The sequence below is a fragment of the Lolium rigidum genome, chromosome 6 (genome assembly GCF_022539505.1).
Source record: "Lolium rigidum isolate FL_2022 chromosome 6, APGP_CSIRO_Lrig_0.1, whole genome shotgun sequence".
Lineage (NCBI taxonomy): Eukaryota > Viridiplantae > Streptophyta > Magnoliopsida > Poales > Poaceae > Lolium > Lolium rigidum.
Genome location: NC_061513.1, coordinates 790,562 through 807,937, shown reverse-complemented (window position 1 = coordinate 807,937; position 17,376 = coordinate 790,562). Strand labels below are relative to the sequence as shown.

Genomic DNA, 17,376 nt, shown 5'->3' with positions numbered 1-17,376 from the left:
CCACACAATACGGTTAATCCTTTGTTACGGCAAGCCGGTGAGATTGACAACCTCACTTCGTTTCGTTGGGGCAAAGTACTTTGGTTGTGTTGTGCGGGTTCCACGTTGGCGCCGGAATCCCCGGTGTTGCGCCGCACTACATCTTGCCGCCATCAACCTTCAACGTGCTTCTTGACTCCTACTGGTCCGATTAAACCTTGGTTTCTTACTGAGGGAAACTTGCCGCTGTGCGCATCACACCTTCCTCTTGGGGTTCCCAACGGACGCGTGTCGAACGAAAAGACAATACGTCAACCACGCGCATCACCTTACGAAACTCAAACGGAACGAGGATTTTTCAGGAGTTAATATTTTCCTAGAGACACAATATGAGAAGAAGAAGAAGTACCAAAGGGGCCCACGAGGCCCGAACGAGCACATGTGGCGCGGGCCCACCATAGGCCGCCCCACCATGTCTCATTTCCTCTCCTCGAGCTTCTGCAGCCATCGTTTTGATTTCAAACTGACGGGTTTGACCTAAAAACCACTAAATATAGACCCCCCGAGGCGTTTTTGAAGGAGGCGGCACGAAAACACGAAAATCACGAAACTGAGGCTGAATCTGCGGAGATTGGAGGGCGAAACGTTGTTGAAGCCATCCCCGGTTGCATCTCCACCCTCTCCAACATCATCAACACCACCACCATGATGAAGAGGGAATAGTCCACCTCTGGACTATGGGTTTATGGCAGTAGATTTATCTCTCTCTCTTGTGATATGTTGTTTAGATGCCATATGAGCTGCCTATAATGATTATGGTCATATTTGTAATTTCTATATGGTTGATCTTTTGTTTTATTGGATGACCTATGAGATCTGAATCTTTATTGTGTTCTTGATGAATTAATAGATGCATATTATTACCCCGGTCTTTATTACATGTTCTGATCAAACTTGTATGCAAGAGTATGTGTGGGAGATGGTGTGTATTAGATGGAGTAACATGGTGGTAATAATGAGTTGTGATAATAAGCCTCATATCCACTATGGTCTTTACAAATTCTTTTGTTACCTCACTAGAGATAAAGGGAATGCATGAGCTATATAATTCTTAGTGACAACTAAGATGTTTTGTTTAATCTATGGATCATATGCTTGATCTATTATGATATGTTTAATTCAAGGTAGCATATTTGTTGTTCAAACATCATATCAAAGTACCTAAAGCTATGCTTTGTTAATTCTTAAATCAAGATTTCTTGGAGTGTATCCCTTTCTAGGGGAGTATAAGTAAGATGTGTAGTATGAACTTTATGTTAGGATGTGATGCCCATATGAATGCTAATCAAGACACATAATAAAATCTCATCAATATTTAAATTATCTATCGTGTTCTTAATTCCGACACACCTTTATGAGAGAGTAGACAAGTGAACCCACGACCACGATCTACTTTTTATCATAAGAAACAACTTTTACTTGCTTTTAATTGCCTTTACATTTTTAGCATTAATTAATTTCGAAAATACAAAAATATCTTTACTTCTTGCAACTACAACCAAAACTCCAAAACGTCTTTATTTACTTGTTTTAGTTTACTTTCTATTTTTAATTTTCTCTCTAGTATTTTTTTGTTATTTTACCTTACTAATACCGAAGCCTTGTACTTGACAACCACACGGTGGAGTTGGGGGCACAAGACATTTGCTTTGAAGGTTGCTAGACGAGGTTGGAAGAAGCTTCGCTTTTGTTTCTCGAGAGTTCAATATAAACCCCGAGTCACTATTGTAGGGAAAATTTCTCTTGCTCCGCACTTGGAGTCCCAACGAATTGACAGACTTGTTGTAGTGTCGTCAAGGATGTGTTCGACTTCAGATCTAGTAGTGTGCTTAATGCTTTGGGTCGTAGGTTGATGAAACTGAGTGTCAATGAGGGCACATTCCATTGTTATTAATGTGGGACCCAAATGGGCACATTCCATTGTTGTTAATGTGGGACCCAAATACCACCAATAACAATAGAGTAAACATATCCATGTTCTTGAATTATGAGATGATCATGTATTTAGTGCCATGTAGTACATTAGGGTTCCTATATAGAGACATTGCTACTAGTGATTTTTAATTGAGTGAGTTCTAAGAGAGAGAAAATTGAGACAAAAGTACAAAAATAGGATTTAGCATAATTTAGTTTGGCTCTAAAAATGGAAGTATCATGGAAGTATTTTGATTTCAGAATCTAATGAAGCTGCGTGTGGATAATATCTGCAATTCTCCAGGCAGCATAAAGAACTAGACTTTGGTGTATCGCATAGAACCTTTAGCGTTATATGTGCAGATGTAGTTCCAAGCTCTACAGATGGATTTGGTTGTTCCCTCACCTGTACCCACCCAAAATTTCAAATGATGGATGTTTTGAAAGAAACTATCCAGTGAAAATAATTTTGGGCATGTAGTAAGCAAGGATTAAGGCAAATACCGATTGGATGATAGTAATTAAGAATGGTTGGATGAGATAACTTGCTTTATAAACACTAAGTTCCGACTTCAGCGTGGCAAAGATGAAATTGTAAGCAAGGGGTCTATGTTTGGTTGGAAGACTGAGAGGGTGCCCAAGGTGAGTTGAGTTTATGTCAATGTTAGGGACATTGAAGTTATTCTGGTTGTAGATATGAGAGGGCGACGAGCGTGCTTACTGAAATGATTGCTGGTTTGGACCAATTCGAGATCTATTGAATGAGGTTTATGAAGAACTTCTAGATGATATTGCCCATTTGATTGATTTCCTGGATAATAGGTTGACCAGAGACAAGAAGATCGTTACCAAACAAGAGAAACTAAATTGGAGGGCAATTTGGTCCAAGGTTTATGCCAAAGAGATTGTTGTCTCGCATGACTTCTTGCAATGCAAGGCTAGGAAAAGGTCATTAATGGCAATGACAAAAAGGGTTGGAGAGAGGGAACAACCTTCCACGATAACTCTGTCGCCACGGAAGAGAGCAAGTTTTTGCCCATTGATATGAGAGAGAAGGTACGAAAAGTGATGCCTCCATAGATTGGGTTGATAAGATGGCCATGCAATTCTTTACATGATAGAACAAAAACGATAAAAATGCCATTCAGGACGATTAAGAGCTTTATAAAAAAAATATAACGAGCGATTTCCTAAGTAATGATAATATAGTTTTTTTGCGAATAATATAATGCGTGATTCCTAAGTAAATGACAATATAGTTTCTAATACACTTAACCTTCCTTATACCCTGTTGAGAGGGGTGAATGTAACCTGGCGGGTGAACTATAATCCTATTTGCAGGGGCAGATTACATTGCAAAGCCTAAATAGTTACCATAAACGCAACACAATTAATTACCCTTCTAGTAGGACAAATATTACGACTCAAAAAAAAGATAAATTTGAAGTGCATACCGTCCCTTCCCGATGTATTTTTCTCGAATTATAAATTTAGATGCTAGTTTAGCTGTATTAAGTTGCACTTATATTTCAGAACTTTGGAAATCACATTTGTTTTTTACAAAAAGTGGGAAACATATTTGTTACATGGAGGAAATTCTCAACTTTTTTTGTTTTTGTATTTGTATACTTTGGAAGGGCGAGAGGAGGGCAAAGACTGTTTTTTGCCTACAGCCCAGCCGGAAACCACAGGCACAACCACTCCCTAATAATAACCAAAATAAATACTTCCGCCCATTCAACACGAAAACAAACAGGGAAAAAAACGAGGCTGACCCAGCTATTGCCTCGACGGCAGATCGCCGCCGGCCGGCGACTTCCAATTTTCTAATCGCTCCGTCTGGAGCACGCACGCACGCACGGCGATCCCGCCAGATCCCGATTGAATTAACTATCGCGGTGATGGGCGGCCACATTCTCTGATTCTCGTCTCCGCGGCGAGGAGGATGGTGTAGCGTAGCAGGGGGAGGATAAGAGCGGCGGCGAGACGTGGGGGAGAGGAAGGGGACGGGGATGGAGGGGCAGCACAATCCTCCCGCGCACCAGTTTGCCGACAACCAGAAGCCGTCCCATGGCCGGAGGTAGGTGGCAATCTGGCCGTGATTTGGTTGATTGGTGCAACAACCTCCCGCATTTCTTCTCCGCCTCTGCGTAGATGACCTAACCTGCGGTCCTGTTATTCGTTTCGTGAAGGAAAGCGTGTGGAGCGCCAACGAAGATGGGCGCCAGCGACCAAGCCAGCCAGCCAGGCGCCAAGGTGGGCACCGGCGGCGACCAAGCCAGCCAGCCGGGTTCAAAGATGGGCACCAGCGATCAAGCCAATCAACCGGGTGCCAAGATGGGCACCAGCGACCAAGCCAATAATCAACCAGGTTTGCCCTTGTTCCCTTTGCAATCACGTTATTGCAGACCACAAATGTAGTATGTAAATTTGCGTTCTGTTGCGGGAGAATGTAGGTAAAAATTGTTGTGGCAATTGCAACCCAGTTAGTTATGCAATTCAGAGCTGTGAGATTTGCGTTATTTATCTGCATCTTATATTGTGGCTAGCCATTTTCATGGAAATGCAGCCATTTTATTTACAATGTAGGGGTATCAATTTACCTTGATGTTTTGGATAACCACCCGTTGGACAATAGCCACGAGATCTAATAAATAAACACGAGCTGCAAATCATGAGTAATCTGCCGTTTAAATTTTATTACTAACTGCATTGCGCCTATTAGTTCCAAGCGCCATATTGAACATGATGTGTCCTGTCACTCCCCTAAAACAACTTAGCCTATCTCTACATAGATGAAGCTAAATCCCATTATGCACTGTATAAAAAATTATATTGATGTTGCTGCATATACATCCGCTGTTCCCTGCACTGAGCCAATTCACTTCCATCATTGCTGCCAGGCTCAGTTGCTACGACGGAGAGATTAGATCGCCTTCTAAGCCAAGCAGCAAACAGATGTTGTGCCGACTGTGGTGCTCCAGATCCCAAATGGGTGTAAGTATCCTTGAGCCAATAAGATGTTTCTGTTTTTTTATTAAGAAAAGGCAGTATATACAAATCATTGTGCATTTTAGAGAAACATCGAGTGTGGAACTGATTTTCAATTGTTTAAGATCACCTGTGCTTGGATGAAAGTGAAGTTAAAGCCCTATGTATATTTCTTTATTCTTATGAGATAACACTTTTGATTTGAGACTCAGTGCTTCACAATACTCAATCTTCCGATGCTGTGGTGTTCGCAGATCATTAACATTTGGTGCATTCATTTGTATCAAGTGTTCTGGGGCTCATAGAAGCCTCGGGGTGCACATTTCCAAGGTAGACACTATATACCTCAGTTGCTAGCTATCTGTAGTCAGCGTCATTTCATTTTATGCTTAATTTCTTACTGTGAATGATTCTTTATTCAGCCATAAGAGAGCTTTCATTAGGTAGCCCCTTTGAAACTAGGCAGTGTAACCGTGAGACTTACTTTAGAACCTGTGGGGACTACTTGATATTTTGATCCTCCTAGTGATTGCTACTATCCCAGTCTGTGGAACAATGCGTTCAAGGTTGTCAGATATTAGATGGTAAAGCATATATTTCAAGCTCCTGCTATACTTTTCTAGGTTGTGCAGTTTTTTCTAAATTGAGGAACAGGTGCAAACAGCCACACCCATGTATTAGGATTTTTTTTTAGAACCAAGCGTCTTTGACAAACACAATTAGATACGAGGCACATGTAAAATTGACATTCCCAAATATTATTTTCCATTCCTTGATGCAATACCTTTGCTATATTCCTAGTATACAATATTTTTCCATGAAATACACACGATAAGTGAGGTCAATGTCACTTTGCAAGTGCAGATGTAACCCATGATGGTTCAGTTACCCGTTTCTGGTGTTTCAGTAGAAAATTGTTTATTTCAGGTGGTCTCGGTGAAGCTAGATGAATGGACAGATGACCAAGTTGATTTTTTGATCGACTCGGGTGGAAATGGTGCAGTAAACACTACATATGAGGCATTTCTTGGAAATTACACAAAGCCAAGGCAAGATTGCTCAGCGGATGACCGGAATGATTTTATAAGGTACACATTAAGTTAGCAAGTTCTCATTCGTTCAGATACGTTCCACTAGCATAACTGGATTCTTTCATATTTGCCGAGCGCAGCTGTACCAAAGAATGATATTTCTCCTTATTTACATATGTGCAGGCGAAAATATGAGTTTCAACAATTTTTGTCTAACCAACAACAGCTTTCCTGCGTATCACAAAATGGCAAACATCATTACCAGCAGCAGCAGAGTAGCTCAAATCGATATGGTTTAGGCCATGCTTTCAGGAACAGCTGGAGGAGAAAAGAAGATCACAAACCAGTAAAGAAAGCTGTATGATCACTCATCCCAAATCCACAGTTCACTTTATACCCAGACTTGAATATATTATCTCATTTGAACTTACCATGTGTTAGGTGGAGGTGGGTATGGTAGAGTTCGTTGGATTAATTAAGGTCAATATCTTGAGAGGCACAAATCTAGCTGTCCGTGATGTCATGTCAAGCGACCCTTATGTTATTCTTAACCTAGGACACCAGGTGAGAAACTCCATTCATCAGCACTGTAACTTAGTTGTGTGAAGTTCCTTGGTTTGTGATGCTCCAGCTCACCTTTTCACCCTTGTAGTCGATGAAAACGAAGGTGATAAAGAGCAGCCTGAATCCTGTATGGAATGAAAGACTGCTGCTATCGATACCTGATCCCATTCCGCCGCTTAAATTGGTAAATATGTTTTATTCATAGGGACATTGAACACAACCAACAAAATGTTGCAGTGGCAGGTTTTAAGTTTTTACTCTGGGGTAACATTTGGCTTCAAATCTCCTGGCAGCAAGTCTATGACAAGGACACGTTTACCACGGACGACCGAATGGGTGAGGCTGAGATCAACATTCAGCCACTGGTTGCTGCAGCCAGAGCCTATGAGACCAAGTCTGTCACAGACACCACTGAGCTCAACAAATTGCTTGCGAAAGACGGCATCTGGATCCCGAGAGACAGTCCCATCTCCGTCATCGACAACAAGGTTAAGCAGGAGGTGACCGTCAGGCTTCAGAACGTCGAGCGTGGCCACCTCGAGATGGAGCTCGAGTGCGTCCCACTCACGCAATAGCTGTGTTCCGCTCGGAATTCTCTCGGGCTCTAGTGTTCTGTTGTCAACATGGTCACACAGAACAATTTCTGTGCAAACACTATGAGACTTGCTTGTGTGGTTAATGTGAGTACCTAGAATCTAATCGCACATTCGAGGCTTTCCTGTAAAACATATATACTTGTGTAAAGTTAGAAGGAATTACATAATGTGGCTTGCAATTCGCTGAGTAAAATGGAGATCATTCTAGCATAACTGTGATTATTATTGCAACTCTCTGTTCACTCAAGATCTTTCTGCCATCCTGTGCTTCTGTTTATGACACAAAAGTTCTTAGGAATACTTTCTGTGGGTTCAGTCAGCACAGAAGTTCAAAAATACAGTTTTTGCGAGGGCAACTTGTATTTACCCTTGCAAAATGTTCAGACTTGCAACGATATGCCCGTTGTTGGGTTGTTAAATAGAGTGCTACTCATCTATCATCTGTTTTTGTTCCTGCTGTTTTTCTCCTGTTTCTCGTCGTTCATTTTTTTTCCTCATATGGCTCCCAAAGTAGGGGCAGGGTTCCACTATCATAGTGATAATGGAACAGCAACGTAAGTTGAGCAATGCCCTCCTCATTTCTGAGTATCTTTCATACACTTGTACAGCAAAGCAACAAACCCAGTCAAAAGTCGAGGTTGTCACACATGCAGAGGACTCTGCGCCATCGGTAAATAACTAACATCTCACTATGTAGCAAGTGACAGTGCATTATATTTGATCAAGCTCTTATTTAGACCTTGGAAGCTTCCTCGGATTATTGTATCCACTTCTGTTGCCAGGTTTGGATACATCCACTTGGAGACCGGCCGAAGCATCCATGGAACGTTCCAATGTTACAATCTAGTGATGCAAAAAATATTTAGTATCTCCCCAGTGTTGCTGAGGAGGAGGCGACGAGGAGCTGAAGCTGCTGGGGTCGTGGGCGAGCCCGTACGTGGCGAGGGTGAAGCTGGCGCTGCACCTCAAGGGCGTCCACTACTCGTACGCCGAGGAGGACCTCGCCGACAAGAGCGACCTCCTCCTCCGCTCCAACCCGGTGCACAAGGCGGTGCCCGTGCTCATCCACAACGGCAGGCCCGTCTGCGAGTCGCAGATCATCATGCAGTACCTCGACGAGGCCTTCCCCGGCGTCGGCCCGCGCCTCCTCCACGCCGACCCCTACGAGCGCGCCGTGGCCCGCTTTTGGGCCGCGTTCGTCGAGGACAAGCTGCTGGCGCCGTGGGGGATGGTGCTCAGGGCGGGGACGGACGAGGAGAGGGCGGAGTGGAAGAGGCAGACAGTGGCGGCGGTGGGTACGCTGGAGGAAGGCCTCAGGGAGTGCTCTGGTGGCAATGGGTTCTTTGGAGGAGAGCGTGCCGGCTATGTTGATGTCCTGCTTGGTGGTATAGTGCCGTGGGTGCGCGCCACCGAGAAGCTCTCCGGCGACAGGTTCTTCGACGCCAGCGAGGCGCCGCTGCTGGCGGCCTGGATGGAGCGCTTCGGCGAGCTCGACGCCGCCAAGGCAGTCTTCCAGGACGTCGACGCGCTGGTCGAGTACTCCAGGGCGTTGCAGGCACGGCTTGCCGCCGCGGCTGCAAGCACCTGATCCATCCATAGATATACCGGCAATCAAAATGCGACGTTACGCACCTCCCCTGATGCGCGTCTCGTTTCAAAACTTGTGTGCTCGTCGTGTACCTCGTGCTGCTTCTGTATTCCACATTTGCTAATTTTCAGATGGCTGAAAATTGTTTTCGTCTCGGACGATTTTCTACACCTACTCTAAAAATATGTGTCGTATCAAGATACATTAGTATCTTGATAAAGTTCAGACACCTATTTTAGACTGAAGGAGTACTATTTCTTCAGAATTCTTGGATCCAGTGTTAGAGAAGGAGAGGGTATATAGACCCTATCTCAGGCACGCAGGCATCCCTCGTCCTCGCGCCTCTTTGATGCATTCTTCTCCTAGTTTTTCTCTTTTTTCCAATTATTCGTTTTTTATTTCAAAATTTCCAGGTTTTTTTGTCAAAAAAAATTTTCAAATTAAAAAATGTTTAGATTTGAAAAATATTCATAAAAAATGGTTCACATTTGTAAAAATTCAAAATTAAAAATAACTAAAAAAATTAAAATGTCCAGCAAAACATCTTGAAATTTGAAAAATATATTTTTTTTAAAAATGTTTAAATTTAAGAACTGTTTAGATTTTTTTTGAAACAATGGTTCAAAATTCACAGATGTTCAGATTTTGTAATAAAAAAAGAAGAAACAGAAAAATAAAAAAACACGCAAAAGGAAAAAAAACCAAAGAAATCCAAAGAAAAAACGAACAAAAACAGTACGTATGCTAAACAGGCCGTGGCCCATATTGTTCCGTTAGCAAGCGGGGCACATTCCTCCGTAACGGACGATTAATAGGGGGGTGTTTTACACCGACCTGGTCGGTGGTGAGTGAGGAGCCGCAAACTCCCGGCCGTTGTTGGGCCCGGCCCACGATCCTGACCGGATGTTTTTCAGTTTCGCTGGTCCGACGTGGCTTGCTGGGCCCGACCCAACAGAATCAGGTAAACGTTTTTCTTTTTTCGTTTCTTTTCGTTTCTATTAATTTTTTACAATTTGAATATTTTGAAAATTGAAAATTATCAAAATCTGAATACTTTTAAATTTTAAAATCGAGCAATTCTGATTTGACAATTTTATTATTTTTTTTAATTTGAACAATTTTCAAATTTGAACAAATTTTAAATTTAAACAATTTTAAGTTTGAACAATTTTCTAATCTGAACAATTTTTAAGTTTAAACATTTTTCAAATTCGAACAATTTTTAAATTTTCAAATTTGAACAATTTTTAAATTTAAACAATTTTCAAATTTGAAAAAATATAAATTTGAATATTTTTAAAAAAGTAAAAAATATTTTTCTCCGAATTTGAAAAGAAAAAGAAACAGAAAAGAAAAGAAAACATAAAACAAACAAAAAAGAAAGAAAACAAAAATAAAATGAAACCCTATGCCCAACCAGGGTGTGGGGTGCTTGGTAAGTGATGGCGTGTACAGCACACGTCCATTGGGAACCCCAAGAGGAAGGTATGATGCGCACAGTAGCAAGTTTTCCCTCAGAAAGAAACCAAGGTTTATTGAACCAGGAGGAGCCAAGAAGCACGTTAAAGGTTGATGGCGGCGCAACACCAGGGATTCCGGCGCCAGCGTGGAACCTGCACAACACAACCAAAGTACTTTGCCCCAACGAAACAGTGAGGTTGTCAGTCTCACCGGCTTGTTGTAACAAAGGATTAACCGTATTGTGTGGAAGATGATTGTTTGCGTAAAACGATGAGAACAAGTATTGCAGTAGATTGTATGCGATGTAAATAATAGGACCGGGGTCCACAGTTCACTAGAGGTGTCTCTCCCATAAGATAAATAGCATGTTGGGTGAACAAATTACAGTCGGGCAATTGACAAATAGAGAGGGCATAACAATGCACATACATGATATGATAAGTATTGTGAGAGTTAATTGGGCATTACGACAAAGTACATAGACCGCTATCCAAACATGCATCTATGCCTAAAAAGTCCACCTTCGGGTTATCATCCGAACCCCTTCCAGTATTAAGTTGCAAACAACGGACAATTGCATTAACTATGGTGCGTAATGTAATCAATAACTACATCCTCGGACATAGCATCAATGTTTTATCCCTAGTGGCAACAAGCACATCCACAACCTTAGAACTTTCCATCACTCGTCCCGCATTTAATGGAGGCATGAACCCACTATCGAGCATAAATACTCCCTCTTGGAGTTAAGAGTAAAAACTTGGCTAGAGCCTCTACTAATAACGGAGAGCATGCAAGATCATAAACAACACATAGGTAATAGATTGATAATCAACATAACATAGTATTCTCTATCCATCGGATGCCGACAAACACAACATATAGAATTACAGATAGATGATCTTGATCATGTTAGGCAGCTCACAAGATCCGACAATGAAGCACATGAGGAGAAGACAACCATCTAGCTACTGCTATGGACCCATAGTCCAGGGGTGAACTACTCACTCATCACTCCGGAGGCGACCATGGCGGTGAAGAGTCCTCCGGGAGATGATTCCCCTCTCCGGCAGGGTGCCGGAGGCGATCTCCAGAATCCCCCGAGATGGGATTGGCGGCGGCGACGTCTCAGTAAGGTTTTCCGTATCGTGGCTCTCGGTACTGGGGGTTTCGCGATGAAGGCTTTAAGTAGGCGGAAGGGCAACACGGGGGGCCACACGAGGGCCCCGCACACCAGGGCCGCGCGGCCAAGACCTGGGCCGCGCCGCCCTGTTGTGGCGGCGCCTCGTGGCCCCACTTCCTTTCCCCCTCGGTCTTCTGGAAGCTTCGTGCAAAAATAGGACCCTGGGCGTTGATTTCGTCCAATTCCGAGAATATTTCCTTTGTAGGATTTCTGAAACCAAAAACAGCAACTGGCTCTTCGGCATCTCATTAATAGGTTAGTGCCGGAAAATGCATAAATATGACATAAAGTATGCATAAAACATGTAGATATCATCAATAATATGGCATGGAACATAAGAAATTATCGATACGTCGGAGACGTATCAGTAAGCACCGATCAGGTCGGTGTATAGGATTCACCCGATTAATAGGGTATGTTGTGAAGGAGTTTGGTCCGGTTGCTCGGTGATGGGCTTGTCACTGCTAAGATAGCCCAGGTATGCTTGAACTTCGCGGTACATCGCCTTAGCATCTCTGCCCCTTGCTTGTTGGTTTCTTTGTCTTTATTGTGCTCGCTCTACTTATCTAACTTGCTTAACTTGTTTACCTTTTTTCCGTATAGGATTATACCACCTAGTTGCCTTTTTAGAGAACCTTTATATTCCACATTTTAAATCAACACAAAATATTAAAGTTACAACCACATATTCCACCCTCTGGTCGATGATCTTTGATCTTTGATTTGTATATTGTAATGGCGCAAAATTCTGCCATCCATATAGAATGTCAAAATGCAGTATTTTGCAAGGACAAATTTATTTTTCATACAAAAATTTCATACTACTTACCCTTATGTGCTATTGTGTAGCTGGAAATAACACTTGGATTGTGCAAATTCATTTTTTACCTTTTATTTATGATTATATAATTTACTCACACTTTGTGGTATAAAAGGTTTGTATTGAAAGCCAGGGCATGTGTTCGTTTCGAAATAAAAATGCAAAATGTCCACATCACACTAGGCCTGATTTTTTTCTAGATTTAAGATGAAAAAGTAGAATAGGCTATGTACATATAATCTCGAGTATTTCATATCAAAATGTATGGGTTTTCTAAAAAACAATTTCCCTTTGAAAAGATAGCGATCTACGATTGATTTGCATAGACGATGTAACTTTATCGATTTTATTTTCATACTTCAAATTATAGAACTTGAGTAAGTACTGCAAATTTAAGGCCTCCTTTTGATTCGCAGAGAAGGGAAAGTAAAGGAACAGAAAATGAGTAGAACTAGTCTGGGAATGCTATGTGCATAAGTAGTGGCGGAGTCAAGAGACCGGCTTTTGTGAACTTGGGTGTATGTGAACCCACTTTTGACCTTTTTCAAAAGTGGGTTTGTGATGTTAAAACATGTTTCAAAAATCGAAACACAAAATGATTGCAAAGATGATCTCAAATACGTGCCCTGGACATGAGTTTCGTTCTGAAAAAACATTTTATTTTGCATCGGCAAAAAAATGAAATTTTGCAGGGCTATATAGCAGTATATATATGACGTATTTTGTCTTTTTTAGATTCTGAAATAAAAAAGTGGTTTCTTCGCGAAAACTTTCTACGCACACACGAAACATGCATACGTACCCCGATATTTTTATTTCAGAATTTTTTCACATTTCGAAAATGCATTTCCAACCTGGATTCACGTGCACCCAGGTTCAACTCGGGCTTTTCCCGGAGTCAACTCCAGGCGACCCCGAGAAACCCCACTGAAATTTTGGCAGAGCGTGAAGATTAGTTTATACTAGTAGATAAATGGATCTTCACTAAGCTAGCTGGGTGCCTTTAGACTAGTCACAATGCATAGTATCATATAGAAGTATTATGCGTATGATACTACTACATGTTACTATCTCCACAATGCATGATATCATATACTAGTATTATAGTCTTTATATATTAATTGTTTTGTAGAATCTCAATGCAAATATATGTACAAGATTTACTTGACATTAATTATTCTAGTAGTATGTGCTATGATACAGTATCTACCTATGATACTAGTACCCTCTCTCTCATCCTTAATTGCACTGCCACATCAATATTTTGCATGCATGGAATACATGATACTACCTATGATACTCCCATTGTGGGTAGTCTTAGTCTCTGCCCGAGCTCCACGGTCCACTAAGCTACATGTAGCTCTTTATTTTTAAACATTTAAAATTTATATTTTAATTTTTTATAAAAGTTTGAAATAAAATTCTAGAGGTAGCCAATAATATATGGTACAATGGTGCAAAATCTCAATGTAAATTAATTTGTATTCTAAGCTACACGAAATTGATGAAATCTGCCAAATGTTAGTCTTAAAATATGCACTATTCACTACGGAGTATAAAATTTGTTAGAATTTGTTTTTTTTTGTGTATCCTAGATATATAAAGTAGTTTGTATTGAGATTTTACACAATTGTAATACACCATTTGCTATATGTAGAATTTTTATTCGGATTTTTTAAACTTTAAAACATTAATTCTAAGTGTTTGCAAATAAAGGGCTACATGTAGCTCGGCCTCCATTTGATGTTTCCCGATCTACTACCTCCATTTCGTAAATAATTTTTTTTTCAAATAAAAAGTCAATCTAAATAAAGTTTAATCAAACTTTGCGAAAATCTATCAACAAATATGATATTATACATATATCATATAAAAATACATTTCATGATGTATATAATGATTTGATTTTGTATTAGGCATGTTAATGACTATTCTTAAAAACTTAAATTTTAAATGTTAAACTTTTTAAAAATTATGTAAGCCCATCCTACAATATTCCTCAGAAGATGCCTAAGCGTTTTTTATTCCCATGTAGTAGCATACAAAAATTAAGGAGCGTAACGACACTAACGCGGCGCTGATAGTGGCGTGGACAATAAAATTGGCAACCAGGATCCTGCATTGGTTCTGATACGTCTCCAACGTATCGATAATTTCTTGTGTTCCATGCCACATTATTGATGTTATCTACATGTTTTATGCACACTTTATGTCATATTCGTGCATTTTCTGGAACTAACCTATTAACAAGATGCCGAAGTGCCGATTCTTTGTTTTACTGCTGTTTTTGGTTTCAGAAATCCTAGTAAAGAAATATTCTCGGAATTGGACGAAATAAAAGCCCGGAGGCCTATTTTCTCACGAAGCTTCCGGAAGTCCGAAGGAGAGACGAAGAGGGGCCACGGGGCGCCAAACCCTAGGGCGGCGCGGCCCCCCTTGGCCGCGCCGGCCTGTGGTGTGGGCCCCCTGTGCCGCCTCTTGACCTGCCCTTCCGCCTACAAATAGCCTCCGTGACGAAACCCCCGGTACCGAGAGCCACGATACGGAAAACATTGCGAGACGCCGTCGCCGCCGATCCCATCTCGGGGGATCTCGGAGATCGCCTCCGGCACCTGCCGGAGAGGGGAATCATCTCCCGGAGGACTCTACACCGCCATGGTCGCCTCCGGAGTGATGAGTGAGTAGTCTACCCCTGGACTATGGGTCCATAGCAGTAGCTAGATGGTTGTCTTCTCCCCATTGTGCTATCATTGTCGGATCTTGTGAGCTGCCTATCATGATCAAGATCATCTATATGTAATTCTATATGTTGCGTTTGTTGGGATCCGATGAATAGAGAATACTTGTTATGTTGATTATCAAAGTTATGCTTATGTGTTGTTTATGATCTTGCATGCTCTCCGTTATTAGTAGATGCTCCGGCCAAGTAGATGCTTTTAACTCCAAGAGGGAGTACTTATGCTCGATAGTGGGTTCATGCCTGCATTGACACCGGGGAGTGACGAAACCCCTAAGGTTGTGTTGTCTTGTTGCCACTAGGGATAAAACATTGGCGCTATGTCCGAGGATGTAGTTGTTGATTACATTACGCACCATACTTAATGCAATTGTCTGTTGTTTTGCAACTTAATACTGGAGGGGTTCGGATGATAACTCTGAAGGTGGACTTTTTAGGCATAGATGCGGTTGGATGGCGGTCTATGTACTTTGTCGTAATGCCCAATTAAATCTCACTATACTCATCATGATATGTATGTGCATTGTCATGCTCTCTTTATTTGTCAATTGCCCAAGCTGTAATTTGTTCACCCAACATGCTGTTCGTCTTATGGGAGAGACACCTCTAGTGAAGCTGTGGACCCCGGTCCAATTCTCTTTACTTGAAATACAATCTCTTGCAATACTTGTTTTTACTTGTTTTCTCTGCAAACAATCATCTTCCACACAATACGGTTAATCCTTTGTTACGAGCAAGCCGGTGAGATTGACAACCTCAGCTGTTTCGTTGGGGCAAAGTAGCTTGGTTGTGTTGTGCGGGTTCCACGTTGGCGCCGGAATCTCCGGTGTTGCGCCGCACTACATCCCGCCGCCATCAACCTTCAACGTGCTTCTTGGCTCCTCCTGGTTCGATAAACCTTGGTTTCTTTCGAGGGAAAACTTGCTGCTGTGCGCATCATACCTTCCTCTTGGGGTTGCCCAACGAACGTGTGAAATACACGCCATCAAGCTCTTTTTACGGCGCCGTTGTCGGGGAGATCAAGACACGCTGCAAGGGGAGTCTCCACTTCTCAATCTCTTTACTTTGTTTTTGTCTTGCTTTATTTTATTTACTACTTTGTTTGCTGCACTAAATCAAAATACAAAAAAATTAGTTGCTAGTTTTACTTTATTTGCTATCTTGTTTGCTATATCGAAAACACAAAAAAATTAGTTTACTTGCATTTACTTTATCTAGTTTGCTTTATTTACTATTGCTAAAATGGCCAACGCTGAAAATACTAAGTTGTGTGACTTCACAACCACAAATAATAATGATTTCTTATGCACACCTATTGCTCCACCTGCTACTACAGCAGAATTCTTTGAAATTAAACACTGCTTTACTTGAATCTTGTCATGAACCATCAATTTTACGGTGTTAGTTCGACGATGCTTGCTGCCCATCTCAATAATTTTGTTGAACTATGTGAAATGCAAAAATATAAAGATGTAGATGGTGATATTATTAAACTAAAATTGTTCCCTTTCTCATTAAGAGGAAGAGCTAAAGATTGGTTGCTATCTCTGCCTAAGAATAGTATTGATTCATGGACTAAATGCAAGGATGCTTTTATTGGTAGATATTATCCCCCTGCTAAAATTATATCTTTGAGGAGTAGCATAATGAATTTTAAACAATTAGATACTGAACATGTTGCTCAAGCTTGGGAAAGAATGAAATCTACTGGTTAAAAATTGCCCAACCCATGGAGTCGACTACTTGGATGATCATCCAAACCTTCTATGCGGGACTAAATTTTTCTTCGCGGAATTTATTGGATTCAGCTGCTTGGAGGTACCTTTATGTCCATCACATTGGGGGCGGCTACAAAACTTCTTGATGATATGATGATAAATTACTACTGAATGGCACACGGAAAGAGCACCACAAGGTAAGAAGGTAAATTCTGTTGAGGAATCCTCTTCCTTGAGTGATAAGGTTGATGCTATTATGTCTATGCTTGTGAATGATAGGACTAATGTTGATCCTAATAATGTTCCGTTAGCTTCATTGGTTGCACAAGAAGAACATGTTGATGTAAACTTCATTAAAAATAATAATTTCAACAACAATGCTTACCGGAACAATTCTAGTAATAACTATAGGCCATATCCTTATAATAATGGTAACGGTTATGCTAATTCTTATGGGAATTCTTACAACAATAATAGGAATTCACCCCCTGGACTTGAAGCCATGCTTAAAGAATTTATTAGTACACAAACTGCCTTTAACAAATCTGTTGAGGAAAAGCTCAATAAAATTGATATTCTTGTTTCTAGAGTTGATAGTCTTGCCTCTGATGTTGATCTTTTGAAATCGAAGGTTATGCCCAATAGGGATATTGAAAATAAAATTGTTACTACAGCAAATGCCATTCAAGTTAGAATTAATGAGAATATAAGATTAATGGCTGAACTGCGTGCTA

At 41.1% G+C, this 17,376-nt stretch overlaps 2 protein-coding genes across 2 annotated transcripts; both read left to right on the top strand.

Moving 5' to 3' along the window:
• Positions 1–3,968: 3,968 nt before the first annotated feature.
• On the top strand, positions 3,969–7,123 carry LOC124665635 (probable ADP-ribosylation factor GTPase-activating protein AGD11). The gene is made up of 9 exons (XM_047203032.1): positions 3,969–4,033; positions 4,146–4,324; positions 4,857–4,950; positions 5,199–5,274; positions 5,872–6,032; positions 6,159–6,333; positions 6,417–6,539; positions 6,628–6,723; positions 6,833–7,123. Exons 2-9 carry the CDS (start codon positions 4,171–4,173, stop codon positions 7,112–7,114), a joined length of 1,161 nt encoding a protein of 386 aa, XP_047058988.1. The 5' UTR covers positions 3,969–4,033; positions 4,146–4,170; the 3' UTR covers positions 7,115–7,123.
• LOC124665636 (probable glutathione S-transferase GSTU6) lies at positions 4,024–8,723 on the top strand. Its single transcript, XM_047203033.1, has 2 exons — positions 4,024–4,033; positions 8,023–8,723. The coding sequence occupies exons 1-2, from the start codon at positions 4,024–4,026 to the stop codon at positions 8,721–8,723; spliced, it is 711 nt and encodes a 236-aa protein (XP_047058989.1).
• The last annotated feature ends 8,653 nt before the right edge of the window (positions 8,724–17,376 follow it).